At 43.5% G+C, this 17,083-nt stretch overlaps 1 protein-coding gene across 2 annotated transcripts in view; it reads right to left on the bottom strand.

The window, feature by feature from the left end:
- Positions 1–2,930: 2,930 nt before the first annotated feature.
- The window catches only part of DUSP8 (dual specificity phosphatase 8), a 167,796-nt gene continuing 153,643 nt past the window's right edge, over positions 2,931–17,083 (bottom strand). For both annotated transcript variants that reach the window (XM_069623958.1, XM_069623959.1), the window contains one exon: positions 2,931–15,390. In XM_069623958.1, coding sequence (XP_069480059.1) covers positions 14,361–15,390 — 1,030 coding nt within the window. In that variant the 3' untranslated portion in view covers positions 2,931–14,360. The remainder of the gene's footprint in view (positions 15,391–17,083) is intronic.

Raw genomic sequence — 17,083 nt, 5'->3', positions numbered from 1 at the left:
TGCTGTCACTAAATAAAAGATGCTTAAAGCCTCTAGTATTCCGAGAGGCCAAAGTATGTTCAGTACAATTATTATTTGTGAGTTTTCATCTCCGCGTGTATAGCTCTTTATTCAGAGCCAACTTTGGCCATGGTTGGTTAGTGGTCAGTTTGATATTCCGTAATTCACCTACACATCCTTGAAAGTGAAGCCAATTTGGCACTAAATTATTAATACTTTTGCAATGTGAATAGCAATCTTGTTTTTTTTTTTCAGATGACTGAATTTGCTTAATTCCCTGCGTTGACATTAATTTTCCTGTTTTTGAGGAAGGTCTTGTGATATGAACCCCAAATCATACAGTTCTGTTCTGGCCTGCCATAAGATGTTTCTAATGACTCCTGATTGAATCCATAATTTTACTAAACCTGGATTATTTAGGTCAGTAAATTCAATTTGTTAGATATCGCTAGATTGTAAATCTTCTAGGGTTTGAACATCACTGAATATAGTCAATATACTTGCTCTATTTAGTACAAATTGAGGGCATGGTTTTGGTCAACACTGTTGGATTAGTCTGTGGTACTGTTATAATGTTAGTGGCATATTAGATGTTTCAGAGCTTTTACTGAGTTTCTTGGACGTTGGCCTGACAATTTCTGCCTTTGAATTTTGTCATACTCAACCTCATTTGCCGCTACATGAGCAGCTACCTATAATCCCATTATCCACGCACTGATTCAATACTAAGGTGGGCAGTGATGTATCTTGTGCCTGTTCTATTTCTCGCCTTCTCTGCTCTAGCGTGGTAAAGTTGGTTCTAGCTTGGTTTATTCTGATAGAGCTAATTTCACTTTCATCCTTGATAAAGTGAAATTGATTTATGGGTTCAGAGATACTAGATTTTGAGGCCTGTTCTCTATTTAAGCTATGAGTATCCATCAGTTCTAATTTTTCAGCAGCTTCAATGAGATCATCCAGAGGTTCTGTAGACTTCAGATGATTTTCAACTTGTCCAACGTTGGTTTCAAATGATTAACCGCCACTTTTGATCTCACTACCTTGTTTGTATTTTTTATCAGTCGTACATTTGACTGTAATTTACCTTTGTCAGAAGCCATAAACATTTCCTTAACCCTACTTGTAGACTCTAAAAAAAAGAATTTTTCATTTTTCTTTAATGGCCAATGTGTGGCTCAAAAATACCAAAGGCTTGTTTATCAATTCTTATTTCCAAATCAGAGTTGTGGGGCTGGACGGCTAGATTAAATGGAGTATGAATTTCCACTGCAGTCGTATTAACCCCCTGAATTAGGCAAAGCGAAACTTTGTGGCCTTGCTGTTACTAAAGGTGTGGTGCAGTTATCTCATCTCAATGGGGTTGGAGATTTTCGCAAGTCTATAAAGGATGGTTGTAATCTGGCTTTGTATAAATCTTGTCTAATGGGCAGCTGTTCAACTAATTTAGTTAATACAGTATGCAGGGTCAGATTATTGTCTAGTGACTCATACAATTTGGCCAGTGACATTATAGCAGTGTTCATTGCAGATAATGTTATCTCTACTAGTGGAGCCGGTTCTTGCTTATAATTTCCTAATCAACATGGTTTAGGATTAAGAAAAGATGCCGACAAACAGCTCGAGGAGTCCAATTAAGTTCGGCATGGAATGGGGACCGTGACAGATTAAGAGGGGATACAGGCAAAATTGGCCGACATGATGTAGATTTAAAAGTTTCTGGCACTAGAATATAATCTGGGTTTGATTGCTCTGTAATTAACTTCTCTGTCGCAATTGCTTCTACCTGTTATGCTGATATTAGCTGCATATTTCGTCGAGGGTATATGGAAGAAAATTCTGTGTCTCCTGTGGATAAACATTCCACCATCGATTGTGTGTACTTTAGCTATGACCGTAGCTGAATTCTGCATGATTAGTGGGATAGAAACCAACATGTGTGCAGTATCAGGTTGGGTATCAGCTGTCTGGTTATTTTAAGGACTGCTGGGGTGCTCAGTACTTGCACATGCATCTGACATCAGGGTATCTGAAATTTCATTGAGATCCTTTAAGAGCTCATTTGCTTTATCTGTGGGTTGCGTGGCGTATTGAGTCGGGGGATTTCTGCAGCCAGTATATTCTCACAAGAGCTTCATTATTGTGCTGGCCTTCCTGGCCTTCTCCAAGAAAAACTTGTTGGGAGTTGTAGCGATTTTCCTTCCGTCCAATTCACCTCTTTCCAAATGGAGAAAAGCACTACACCAGTCTCAGTCTTCCTTTGGCTACTTGTTCTACACCCTGGGGTGGACTACCCAAAAGGAAACTCAGGATAATTCCCTGTAGGCTACTGCACCCTGGTGCTCTTTTGCATGTCAAACAATGTTATTTCCAAATGCTCATAGGAAAAGGGTTGGGCTTGCTCAAAATGTTTAATATGTGGCCACTTTGAAAAATTTTTCCAGGGCCTCTTTTGGTTCTCAGTTCACCCAGCTTTACACCACAATACTGAAAATGGCCTGTGTAAGTCAAACCTATGAACTGGTGCAAAGGAACATCTACGTGTGGTGTTTGCCATAGAGGTCAACATGAAACCCTTCCACAGTGATACCTCCACCTCCTCGCACCAACTGAATTAAATGTTGCCGTCTCGATATGTTTCTAGATAACCTTTTCCACCATTATCTTTCCTCAACACAAGGGGGGGGGGCTATTCACAGTTTTAGCATCCACATAAGTGTATGAATAAGTTGTCAATAGCAGCTGTTACCATGGAGTGTTGAGCTATTAGGAATGACAACGTTCCAGAGACTGATGCCTGGACAGTGGAAGCAAGTCTGTCGAGGCTGTGCAGAAAGAGAGGAGGGTTAGATCTTTGCATTAAGGAAACGTAAACTGTGAAATAAGTAAACTGTGAAATAAGCAATGCAGTGAAAACAAACCCAGACTTTGAAACTTGTTTATGTCATTTTTTATTGAATTGTTTACAACACATTGGTCTGAAGTTCAAAGGGTGAGAAAGGTGGGTAAAACCTATGGATTCCATAGGATGCATTAGGTAACAAGGAAGGGGTGCAGGTTAAAGCAGATAAAAACTATGGATTCCATAGGATGCATTTGGTTCCAAGGTCAGAGGGAAGGGGCAATGGAGGTTTAAACACCTATGGATTCCATAGGATTCGGGAGGTTCAAGAGAAGAGAAGGATTAAAAGTGGGCAAAAAACCTATGCATTCCATAGGATGTAGGTGGTTGAAGGGAGTGGAAAGGGTGGTACGAGGCTAAAAAAACCTATGGATTCCATAGGATGCAGGCAGTTGTAGGGTAGGAGAAGGTTGCGGAGAGGATAAAAACCTATGGATTCCATAGGATCCGGTCGCTCCAAAGTTAGCAAAAGGAGAACAATCTAAAGATTCCATAGGTTCAGGAAAAAGTGTAAAGAGGATAAAAAACCAACACTGACTTGGATGTAGGTGGCTTGATGAGGGCAAGGAGCACAACAGGGAAGGGTGTAAATCAGGAGTCAGCAATAGACTGGCAGCTGGAGGCTGGAGTCACCCTTTTGACTGTGGTCAGACGGCAATGGAATATGGGAAACAAGATATGTGCCAAGATACCAGACAGTGACCAATAGCTCTGTATGGCCCTATACTTGAGACACATTCTCGTACAACCCAGCTAGTTGTACCAAATGAGACAGATCAAATGCCAATTTGTTAAAGTCCTTAAAAGGAGCAATTATATAATTTAAGAAAAGGCTCTCAGTAAAACAATGAAACAGCCATGGGCCAAGGACCTCACAGCTGTATATGCAAGTATTAATTACCTCTGGTGATTTAATATGATTATTAATCAGGACTGTCCTCCAGTAAAGGATCACTGGACCACTCACTGGCAAGGACTCTCTTAAAGGCAAGTGACTCTCAGCAGAACACCCGGGTGTTGTCCTTGGTGGCAAAGACTCAGACATTGGCTCGCAATGAATGACTCTAGAGGGGAAACCATGGGAGGAGATTACAAGCAGGAAAAAAGGTTTAAAGTTGCATTAATTCCCAGCATTGATGCATGTTGCCCGCATGGCTTCACATTCCAGCCCGGGGCCCTCCATGCGTTGACACTTCCAGAGAGACGTGGGCTCCTCTCTTGCAATACACAGCTGGGCATTTCTGTCACCTATGTCTATATAATAGAGCACAATGGCTCGGTTAACCAGTTCCCCTTGAATGGCATTGTGGGACCTGCAGTCTAAGGGAGTCACAGACAATAGCCCTTAGGACTAAATGGAATATTTTCTATGATTTGCATAAGATTGCAAGTTTGCACGGGCATTCCCAGCATGGATGAGTATTCACCCGCTATTATCATGTTCACGTTTTATTTTTTGAAATGTCATTCTCTTCCAAAACGAAAGCTGGATTACTTTTGGGGGAACATAACAGTTCTATGTGGCCCGGGAGGCACTGCCACTGTACATAAGAGACATATACATGTAAATTGCCATTAGGGCTGAGCTCAGGGTTCATTCTGTGTTTGCACTCCACACGGATGCGCTCTTGTCCCCACATGAAATGGATGATTAGGCCTTTCTTACACCCATTTCCTTATGAGAAGGCACAGGTGCCATTCTTGGTCCTGCTGGTGCCACCACAATGCCTTATTGTACTTGCAATCCATTTAATCTGCTAGAACTAGTCACACTATAAGCACCTTTGCACAGTGAGGTAGAAAATAAACCTCCCAAGAATGCCCCAGATATTCTCCAACATTTAAGTGTTTTTCATTTGATAAGTTGTTGTGCATTTCTCAATGAGAAGACTTTTTGGGGGATTTGGGGGAGGGGGGTGGTATTAGAGAAAAGATTCTAACTCCAATGAAATCCATTTTCACAAGTCAACATTCCCATGAGGCCCTCCAGTGATCATCAGCCAGTCCAGGAATGGAGGATATTAGGGGAAACAGTGCACACAAAGAAGGGGGCGTGGGGGGGCGATACCATCAAAGGAAAGAGGGGGACGTGCAACTAATGGAACAAAATTACACAAATCGGAAAATTCATATCACAATCAATAATTAACAATAAATAATTAAAATCCATACAATGCAAATACAACATAAAAAGTGTGTCATCTAATCTGCTAATGGAGAGAAGTTAGCATGCCCATTGACTATTACCATCCATGGTAAACTGGGGTTTACATGGAAAATGAGTGCCATGAGAACACGCATGTGAGGTGTGCCGGGTAAGGCCCTGAGATAAGCATGCTCTTTTGTGCATGTGCTGGCCACATCTATTCACTACTGGTCAAGTTCTCCTCGGAGTGCATTCTGGGAACTGCAATCTTGCTGGTCTCAATTATATGCAAACTGTTTTTTCAATTGTTGTATCAATTATGGGGTAACATAGAGATGGATTATATGCCCACACTACCTCTGGTTTAACAACATTGCTGTAGGCCTGAAGCAACGCATATGTAGAACAAACCTGACTGAGAAACACTGGGCTGTTTGACTACATACCTTAGAAAGGGGCGTGGCCACTGGAGCATTGTGTCTGCCAATGGTTGCATCAGTGGGACTGTATGATCGGCAGAGGGTGCGCAAACTGGCAAGGTCAGTAAGGTTGGGTATGCATGTAAACATAGGCGGTGAATGCAGGACAGATTTCAGAATTCTGATGAGCTGAACATCAAGCAGCATGCATGTTAGTGAACCGGCTGCTTCTGATAAGTGCTTGCGACAAAACATTTGGTATAGAGAATAAACATTAACCTATATGATGACTCACACTGCAGGAAAGACTGAAAAAAAAATTCTCAAAAAGATAGTGTAATTTTTTGCAAGGTAACCAATCTCGCTCTGGGAAACTGCCCCCTCTATACATTCCCAACTTCACTTCCCGGTTCCTACAGGAATCCAACATGCAGGGTTGTAGTGTAGCATAGCATATGTTCCGATGGGATGGCGGGGTTAGGGGAAGCACTTAGAGCACAGTCCCATGAAGGTCATGTTTCTTTACTCTTGCATCCCGCTCTCAATGCTTCTCAACTCAATGGGATCCCCATTTCAAGGACCAGAAACTGCAGGGGAGGGCAACAGCATTTGCCGATCAGAGTTGAAACAAAAAGGTTGCGCAAGACATCCTTGTCAAATGTGGGATCCATTCCAGGCGATAATCCTGGCAAATGGTGCAAGAGGCACAGGTCTTTCAGATGCCACTGAACCAGCTGCCTTAGCTCTGGTAGAGTGTCTAAATGCCTCCAATTTCTGAAGATTTAGCAGCACTGTCAGATTAATCGGTTTTTGCATTTCTATTAGCTACTGTAGTACTGGGAATAAGGCCATATTCTTTATAGTTGCTATTTTAAACACTGCATACAGATTATGGAGCATCTCTTCAGCTAAATAGGCGACTAGGTTGGAGGTCAGGCAGAACAATGTCCTGGTTAAGGTGCAGTTTCAACAACCAGTCGGAGGACCTCTTTGACTTTACCGGGGTAAAAAAGGAAAGGCTCTTTTGCGGCTTGAAGTTCTTCATTGTCTTGGGCAGAAGCAAGTGCAGCCAGAAATTCTGCCTCCCACCCCAGCAAATCTAGGTGAAGTGATGCCAGAGGATCAAAGAATGTGGGTGTAATAGATGCCAGAACCAAGCTTAAACAGCATTGAGGGGTTCACGCGATAACAGTATGGTGAAGATTTAACTGTCCTCAAAATGCCTCTTGGCCCCTTTTTTTAATGAAAAGATACATGTCTGCTCAAATAGGCCACACTAGCTGAGAATGTTTAGTCAAATCAGTGATAAAACATGTGCTAGCTACAAGAGCAATGAAAGATCTGCTGATGAGTTGAGAGCGAATCTTCCTTTTGGGAGAGACCTATTACAAAACCTAGTTGACTCCTTCCTGACAGCATTTATAATAGAAATGTTTACATTCGAAATTTCAATTGTGCAAAAAAAATCTAATTTTCAGGAACCAGGGTCTCAAGATCAGCAATGGAAAGGGTGGGTAAAGGACTGATCCCCACGCCACTTACTAAACTAGATGACCTGGACTTTGGGGAATCACTGACAATAAGATTGGAATAAGCTAAAAAGGAGCGATTAGAATAACCTATACATTCCGGGATATCTTGACTTTCTGCAAGATCTAAAGAAACAGATGAACAGGAGTGAATGCAGAAAACAATCTCCCTGGGCCAGTCTATGAAGAGAGCATGCCATAAAGACACTGGTCTTATTCTTGCTCGAGAATCATACTCTGGATTAGCATTGCAGTCATTGGGACAGGAGCCGGTTTTTCCTGGAAAAGGTGTAGAAAGCATTGGAGGGCCAGAACAATTCCTCTGACGTCCATATGCTTTATGTGAAGCTCATTTACCTACTCAAGCCATGAAACATGGATCTGAAGACGCAGGCACAGAGTTCCCCGCGGGAGAAGCATCCATTTTAATTGGACAAGATAAGGTGGATATAAATTTGAAGCATTACAGAAGGCGTTCCCTTCTTGCATTCATTATTGAACTCATTAAAAATAAATTACACATTTTTGGGGTGCGTCCCAAAGTTAATTCAAACCGAGAAGCAGTTGCATTTGTGCAGGCCACATATCACATGAACCAAAGAAGCCACCCGTACCAGAAACGTCAGAACACATTGAGCGGTCAATTCCTTCTGGGAGATAAAATGGATTAGTATCAGATGTGTCATTATAATACTTTATGGTTAACTACAAACCATACTAATATTGGTGTCAAACATTGCCTGATAAACTGGGAAATTGTGCATGTTGCAGATGTTAAACTGGTTGCACTGAGGCACGAAAATTAGGTTGACACACCAACCATACGGGTGTTGGTATAAGTGAACTCCCAAGTTGCTCTTCCCAAGAGACTTCTATCATTACTCTTGGGAATTTAATTTATAGGCCATGCATACATTTGTAGTTGAAGGTTCTCAATAAAAGGTCAACTCTATGTGGACAATGTTCTTCATAACGTAGTCATGTAGAAGGTGTAAACCAGAAAATTATGCAGATTTAAAAGAACACAACAATCCCGATACTTGCCAATTTCCAGGAGATGGCCAAAGATCAGATCTTTAGGGTTCTCTGTAAACACTTTTATTGCTTCTAATAGTAGACTATTGTAAATCTCATGGCGAAGCTCTTGGGGCAATTTCTGCCTTTTTAGATTTGAAGGCAGAAGACGAGGAACAATTGTGAGAACATCTTTTCCATATAATTTTCAGGAGTTAAGGCACAAGGTTATGTATGCCAGTTGATGGCAACATTATTTGTTTCCCACTGGGGATGCATGCTCCCTGGTGGAGATGGGAAATTCCTGCTCCATCAAAGGCAATTCAATCAGAGTTTATGGTCGCCTCTTTGCTAGCCAGAGAGCATGTGACCAAAGGTTCACCCTTGGAGCACGTTTTTTTCTGGATTACCGAGTAATTTCAGCAAATATTCATAAGCCGTCTGGCTTTTAAAGTTTCAAAAGTTACAGGCGGCTCATAAGAATGGGACTTCACAGCCATGAAATGAAAGTCATTTCTCCTGTCTTATTCAGACTTTGAACATCATTCTGAGAATAACACAGTGGTAATTTGGCATAGTATAACATCTTTGTAACATTACAGTACAATTGAAGCCTTACTCTACAACGAGTGAAATGGTCTTTCTCTCAAAAGGCAGACCTAAAATCTTGTCTTGGATTGTACCATGTAAAGAGGTCATTATAAAAGTGTGCCTTCTCATACAAACCAGTGTTCATTGGTTTAGCTATTGTGTCCATTAACTTTATATTCACTTGCAGCTGGGAAGCTGGAAAAGAATGTTCTCTGAAGCTTCTGGAGTTAGTACTTCAGAAAACATACTCCGGTTCTCCCTCTCCTCAATATTATGCACATCTAGAAATGAAACAGTACGATCTTGCCACAAGGTGTGTCATTTAGATTAGACTTTTTACACGTGTGCTTCACAGGCCTGTGCTTCCAGATCCACAACAGATGACTGTTACGCTTTACCTTATGCCTCAGTGATCAGAAATAATTTTATGGAAACATTTCCGAATACCACCAGTTTCTGGCCATGTACTTAGGTTCGAGTAGTTAGATTGAGGGCTCAGAGCAAGGTGTGGTTTGGAAGGCTAGGATGAATTTCCTACATACACATTTTCCATAGCTAGTAGAGTTTTTACAGGCAATCCCTGACCGGACATCGAGAGTCATCCTGCAGCTGCCAGTTTTCTGAGTGCATCAAATTCTTTGCATGCATACCTTTAACCGTTACAGGGCCACATTGTTTTGTGCAATGCCCAGGTTTGTGCATTGTAGAAGCCGAGTCAGGCCTTTTTTTGCTGAGTGGCATTTTCCGGGAGCTTATTTTCAGGAAGCACTATAGGTCTGGGTGTCAATTGGCTACTAGCTCTTGCCTAAAATCTTTACTAGAGCATCCAACCATGTGTCTATAGAAATTAATTTCATACCTGCATCTGAAAAGGTTGCCACCATTTCCATGGTTTACTCTAAAGGACTGGCACAAGATTATCTCCCCACAACAGACACAGTGAAGCACATCTGTCAATCATATTTAGAATCCTGAGGAACATGCAGACGAGATTCACAAATCTTTGTTGAGCGGGAGAACCATGGTTTAGCTCAATTTGGCAGAAAACTGTTAATTCACTGGTGTGCTAAAGAATTATTGCGGAGGGGTAGTCAAATAATCAAATGGATTACAATGTAGATCACTTTCAGAATCTGATATGCACATAGGAGCAAACTGCTTTGTACCCAATGCTGGGACTCAACCCAGGAAGGGTATCTTTTCAATGACTAAAGGTGTCTTTCTGAGTTAATTAATGTCCTTATGAAGACTCCCTACAGGCTCGCTTGGTTATCATGCTTTGAGGAAGAAAATACCATAAACCTCTGCATGAAGGCAGCTGGATAAATTCGTCCCAACCTTGATGACTTGCCTGGTGTTCCACCCCTGTTCAGGTTAATACCCAGCACAACACACTCCTACATGGTACCATGAGAAGCTCATCGGGAGTAAACGGCTCATCCGTTACAGCAGGGATTCAACTCCGAGGTGCTTGCAGTTGCGTGCACCTGACGTTTATCCCTCCCGAACTAGCGATACAAGGGCAGCAGCACAGCAATGGTCCAGTGTAATAGAACTAATATGCGTGCCGACTAGGAAATGATGCCTCACCCATAGCCCTTCATCCCCAAATAAAGGCGATGGTCTCAGTTTCTGAAAGTTATCGAAGTGGATCTTTGTTAGGAGCCTCCTTTTTAGTGAGGAGAGGAGATGGTTTCTTAATGGTCTCAGCTGAAACCTAGCACAGAAAAGGCATGACCGTATACTGAGGAAATTCTCCAAACAGGGCAATCTTGGTCTGCAATCGAGAAATGCTCATCACATCCGATACAGTAGTTGGCGGCATGTGTGGTTGATGGAGGTACAGTGGCGAAGAAATAGCTGGAAGGGGAGATCCCAAGCAATGGGCACCTCCCAAAAACGAGTAGAAATGGGGCAGGAGGAAACTGCGTCTTGCCAAGAAATGGGGAAAGAGGGAAGTGGGGCATTTTGAGGAGTAGTAGTAGTGGGGCATTTTGAGGAGTAGTAGTAGTAGTGGTGGGGCATCCACCAGGAGACAATAACGTTGGGTATCCAGGTAAATTCTTAAAGGGACTCCACCTTTATGGGGAAAAGAAACTTCTGGTCCTGGGTGTTGTGCATTTGATAAAGAGTGAGAGTTGGACCAAGACTTTCAACCAGGTTTGAAAGATTAATAAAGCCCATGCAGAGGGTCAAAAAGGACAGTTTCCATGGGTGTGAAGAGGTGTGCTGGACTGTGCATTTACCACTTCAGTCTAATCGGACATGAGTGCTGAACAAAGGACATTGTGTGTGAGATGTAGGCAGGTGGGGCTGCAAGCAGAGAAACAGCTAATGTACTCTTATTAAGAATCAAGGTGTAGGAGTGTGCCTACATTTGAATAATGGCAGATTAAAGGCCTCATCTATCTGGCATTCGTTTGAGAGCCACAGATGATGTGCAGTTGTTCTATGACTGCCTGGCTGACAACATGTTCAGTTTGAAGGATGGATATAGATAAAGCGCTGTGAAAGGATGCTGGAGCCATTGACTGGAGGAAACGGTGGCAGAAATGGCCTGCCCTTGCAAAGTGGTGAAAGGCTAACAGTGGCATAGTGTAGCTGGTTACGTTGGGGGCAGTACTAGTAGGCAATACTGGAGAGATACATTCGGTCATTTGCCCTTTGAGAGAGTAAGATTTTGAAACCAAACAATCCCCTATGAAGTGGCACCCGATATTAACCATAGCACACAGATGAGAACTGGTGCCAGGCTCTAAGGAGACCTGCCATGGAATGTGGGAGATGTACAGCTAGCCATAATCCAGGAGGGTCCCGTCTCGACTACCATTTGCCGTAGCCAATGGCGAGGGATCATGGGAGTCACTGTAAAAAAATAAAATAAAAAAATAAAATAAAAATAAATATCTGCAGGTTGCAGACCCCTGGTATAATGGGATCCCTTTGCATCAGATCACTAAAAAGGTATAATCCAGAATGCATCATGCCTTTAAACAAACAGTGTGAAAGTTAGTTGCCTCTTTTCCTTTCCCAGATTCAGCTGATGTTTGTTGCTGTCTCCTAAACTGTTATGTCTTGCCCGCTTCAACACTTGTTTGTTCAGGTCAGAGAAAGTCACATTTTTTAATGCTCAGGGAACTTTTTCCAGGTTACCATTTCAACAGGAGCAAATATGTGAAGAGGCAAGTAAATACAGTATTTCCAGAATGCACAGAGAGAGCGCTTAAAAAAGCAGGGACGTGTTAAACACTAATGGGCTTGGAGTTCTCAAAGACATGGAACAGTCTCTCCTATGACAAGCTGAGGTAGAAATGACACACAATTTCCACCCCTCCACCACTATACACAAGCACACCATCAATAATTATCCATAACAACAACAATACATTAAAAAGTAATGAATAAAGTGAGAAGGATGTGCTGAAACCTCAATAAGAAATGGGTGGTTGGACACACGTCTGATTAACTCCCTGATCGCCCCCAAACCCCCCTCAAATCCCGATTTACGTTTGGAAAAGGATCCTCCCCCATTCATCCCAGTCCAACACTACAAACTCTTGATGGCTTTATACCTCCACCCCACCCAGAGGATTGAGAACATCTCATGGATGAGTGAAATGTGCAATGATATCATAAGGTTTTGCATCCAAAAGATAAACAAAACACTCATGGAGAGGGCATGGACTACACAGCAGCACACCATTTATTTGTGGGGAGTTGGCATGCGGTTTAAGACACACCATCCACCCTAAACACACGCGGAAGGGTAGAGAACTACAAACGTGTGAGCACAGGTAACAAAGTGGGGGAGGGCAATGATGTCCCCGACCGCTATCCCCACTGCTTTTCTTGCAGATTATTTTGGTCTTTCAAATTGAATGTTAATATAGGGGTGGGGGGTGAAGCATGGTTGGATCTTTTCGATCAGCAAAGGGAACACTCTGTGGCCTGACCACTGCTCCCATGAGAGGACTTGAACTAGAGAGCCAGGACTAGCCATGTGGCGACATCAGCAAGCTCTGTGACAAAGCTGCTTCACCACAGGTTACAGAGGTCCGTTCCTATGCCAATGAGCTTTAGAATAGTTTTGGTCAGAGCAACCAAAATATCATGGCATCGTGGACCTGGGATTAACTGTCTGGTGTGAAGGGGGCAGGGAGTATGGCAGGCCCAGTGCTGGGCAAAAGTGAACGCACACAATGCCATGCTTGTGATAACTGGGAGGAGACAGGAGGAATAGCGACGGTGGAACACAAAATTAAAGTAATGGATTGGGGAAGACAGCAAAGTGAGAAAGAGGCGGACCAAGAGATACATATTTTTAAAAATGTTAAAAAAAACAACCATTAGGAAAAGTAGAAAGCGACTGACAACAGAGGCAAAGGACAGAAGAGTTGACGCATGAGCTGACCCATGTCAAGTGTCACAAAAGACGAGTCCAACTCATTGTCTGGTATTGCTTTAGTGAGCAGCGTTCCCGCCTTTAAATACTGTACAGTGCAAAGAGTGATGGGACATCCCCGTTGCCGGGCAGCCTTCCCATTCATTGCCAGAATGAAGCGTTCAATAAATAGCAGGGCAACTCCAGAGGATGGAGAAGCTCACCAGGGCGGCCTTCCTCTTCATTGCGAGAATTAAGAGTACAATAAATAGCATGGTTACACTGCCGGGTGTGGACTCTCACAGGCGCTGCCTTGCTGTTCATTACCAGAATGAAATGTTCAATAAATAACATAACACCACGGGGTGAAGAGTTGCATCGGTGCCACCTTCCTCTACATTGTCAGAATGAAGATTTCAATAAATAACATGGTAACACCATACGGTGAACAGCCATTGGTGCCGCCTTCCAGAATGAAAAGCGTGCAATAAATAACACAATGTGACAAAAAGGTCTGCACGGGTCTCATCGTCCAGGAAGACCAGGCAGGACAGTCCTTCACTTCTCATAGCTTCAGCTTGAATTTTAACCGTGATTAAAGTTGATTTTCTGAAAGTTTAAAAAAGGTACTTGTAGAAGTAGTTCTGATGTTGGTAACGAAGATGCTAGTCTTGGGAAAATCCCAACGTGGATCCTTGAGCCCTGTTCCCTCCTGCGCCCATTATTGCAGGCACGGCTCTGGACAATGCGTGTTCAACATGTTCTCCACCAAGATGAGTGCTGAGCTCCGAGTGATTACATGAAGTCGTTGAGAACCGAAGAAGAAATGAAGAATCCATACCCTGTTGCATTGTGGACCCTGAAGCTGCAGGTCACCCCCTAATTATCGAGTAGTGGGAACAAACACTCTCAAACGGCAGGTTGAAGCACCCTTTTCTTTCGTACCAATGACCTCAATTGCTAGAAATGTTCCTCAAGCCTGCTCGCAGAGACTCTTCCGGCTATCGCAGCACCAATATCTTGTAGATCAATCATGACCTGCAGAGACCCGTTACATGCATGACTGGATTCCCAAACAGTAGGTATAACTTTGACCCTCTAAGTGGGACATTTTTAGGAGAATTGTCAGGGTTGTACAAGGGGATTAGGGCTGAGAAAAATCAGCACATGCATTGCAATGCTACACATGGGATTTAAACCAGTCATCATATATATAGCAAAATGTAATGACATTGTCTCCTGGCCAAGTGTACCTTGGGAAATGCCAGATAATGAGCCAGTTTAGCATCACTGGTCTATACTTTTTGTGATAAAATAAAGATCTTTAATATAAATAATTCTCCCTATGTAGAATTCCCTTCCCCTACAAGCCTCATCGGGGTCATGATACCTCAATCACTTCCACGCTACCCGAGAAATTGGACTGCTTGCCTAGATCTTCACGCGAGTGGGACTCCGACATTCCCCCTTCAAACTCCATCTGGCAGCTCCTCCTCTTAAACTGCATTTCAGCCACGCCCTCCTCATGCCAGCTCCGTCGACTGTCTCTGGGCTCTGCCCTTGACTTGTCCCTCAACCTTATCTCACAACTTGTCTGGAGTGCGCTATGGCCAAAGGGGTTGTAAGATGTGTTGAACAGGGGGGCAGTACTCACTGAAGCCTCTGTGCCAAAGTACCAGGGTGCATCAGTAGTACAGGGCTCGCTGGGGGACTCCACTTGTGCACTCCAGCCACTGAGGACTGGTGGGTTCACGACACTCGCTGGCTGTGGTACCCCCGATAGGCTCAGCCGAAGTGTCTGTGTTAGGGTGTCCTGAGGGTTTGTGCTCTTATGTCGGGGGCACACCGCACTGAAGTTCAAACTGTGCCCTGGTGACGCAAGCTGTTTGTGCTTTCTTCTTTGACAAGCATTTGCCTCCCGTAGCACATCTGGCCCATTGGGCCACTCAAGGCAGTCCATAGCTGGAGAGAAAGGCGACAGGCCACCAGATGGACTGTCCAGCTTGCTCAGCTTTGGGGTCTCCTGCGTACCAGGTGTGTAGGCAGATTTGATGTCCAAGGAGAATGAACGTTTCAGCCGGTTGGTGTCCAGAACTTGGTCAGAGGACAGGTGTAGGCCCCGGAGGCCTTGCTGCAGTGTGCTGGGTGAAAAGAGCTTGGGGGCTCCTGGGTGCCATTGCTCAGAGTCCACGTGTGCATTATGGGTTTCACCCTCAGAGGTTTCTGCAGAAGAAGGCACAGTGGTGGCTGTACCATCAGAGGCTTGTTTGGCAGGGTCCGGTGATTGTAAGCCCTCTCCTGGAGGCCCCAGTGCCCCGGCCTTTTGGAGACTAAGGCTCTGCTCATACTCCAGAAGCTGACCCAGAAAGTTAAAGTTAGGCGATATCGATGGCCGCCGGTCCTTAACGAATCTGTGAAGATAAAATGGAAAGACTTTTTTAAGCTCATTGCAAGGAACAAATGACACTACCTTCTCCTTTTATCAGTACAAGAACAAGGCAAAAAGGGCAATTTTTTTCAATCGGTCTGTATGAAGCAGAGACAAGAAACACAGAGTACCACACTCTCTCGTTGTAACAAGCTCCATCAGCACCTTGTGCTTTTTCTGGAATATCCAGAGTTTGCTAGGGACTTCTGCGCACACTGGGGTTGCTTTTTAAAGCCTCCTATCATGTTGCCTTTTACACCATGCGTGGAACACCCATAGTGCTTGTCTACTTAAAACATGCGACATGCCCACCCCCAAAATTCTTAAAAGCAGTTAGAGGCGAGATGCGGGCCTGCACACAATAGAACGTGTGCAGGTCTCTGTTGGAGACAGTAAGATTGTGTATAAACGTTTGCACATAATCTGTGGTTGAGACACAAGGTAGTTTAGTAGCCAAAAGCTGCAGCCCAGCAGTAACCAGGAAGAAAAGATCAGTGTGTTTCTAAGAGCTGTAAAGGGGATTTCTGTCTGCTTGTATTGGACTATGGTGGAGGTGATTTTTTGTAAAATTCAATTAGTGAAGGTGCCATTACCTTTGACGTGTGCTTATCCCTGCAAATTTCAGCGTAGCCTGCGCTGGACCAGACTATGGCACTAGGACCCCACTCTCTATCCAAATACATCAGGCTATGCACAGACCACACTGCCACAGAAATTGAGCACAACTTCAAATAAGCAGTAATGTGCAATTTTGGGAAATGAACCAGTGATTGAAGATCCCATCTTGAAAAGTAACAATTACTGAACGAGGTAAAGTGGAGCACTAGAATATATGGATCACTGCGCTGATCAGTAAGATTGGGTGTTGGGCCCTGATGCCAATGAGGGGGTACTGAGGAGATGGCACCCTTACATCTCAAAATTGGGTTGAACAGAGATTGTGTAGAACCCTGGTCATCAAGACGTGTTGGCTATACTCTTACCATTAAATCTATACTTTGAAGTGATTTATTGTACCTCAGTTGTATTCCTGTGAAAGATTAGCAATCTTAGCAAACAGACCACTGACCCAACGCCTTGATGACAAGGGTTCTATACAATCTCTAACAATTACTCTATATTGTCTTCGGGGTTTGGGTGAAGTCTCTACAAACTGGGAGTCAAAACAATGAGCACAAATCGGTTTTTTGGAGAGTCGGCGTGGTAGAGGGTAATGTTTTTAGGCAGATCAGGCAGTGCCGAAATTATAATTTGAAGTTTGAGCAAAGGCCACCATCTCTATGGATATTGCTCCACTCACTATACCAAAGGCTGAGCGGCTAAACAGTGCTTAGCCCTTCCCCAAGTTCTGACAGCGCTAGGGCATTAACATGCTGTGATCACGCGATAAACGGAATTTAAAATTAAATAACAGATTACCGTATGTAATGCCAATCCTGCCTCCATCGCCACGCCTAAGACATTGTGAAGTTACGCAGGTATCATAAAGCAGGACTTCTGCCATTTGCATAGATTCATGTTGCGGACACAACAGACTAGGTGTGTTGGTCACGATTCTTTTTCCCATTGTCGATTTCTCAGTGGATTTTGACCCTCAAAGGGTATTTTGTCAGATAAACAACCTTGAGTGTGTGTAGGAAGTAGCATCAAGGAGTGCAGTAATATTTGGCAGGGTC

This window comes from Ambystoma mexicanum, chromosome 11, assembly GCF_040938575.1.
Source record: "Ambystoma mexicanum isolate Mex_15411 chromosome 11, UKY_AmexF1_1, whole genome shotgun sequence".
Lineage (NCBI taxonomy): Eukaryota > Metazoa > Chordata > Amphibia > Caudata > Ambystomatidae > Ambystoma > Ambystoma mexicanum.
The sequence above is the reverse complement of the archived record's forward strand: the minus strand, read 5'-3'. Positions and strand labels throughout refer to the sequence as shown.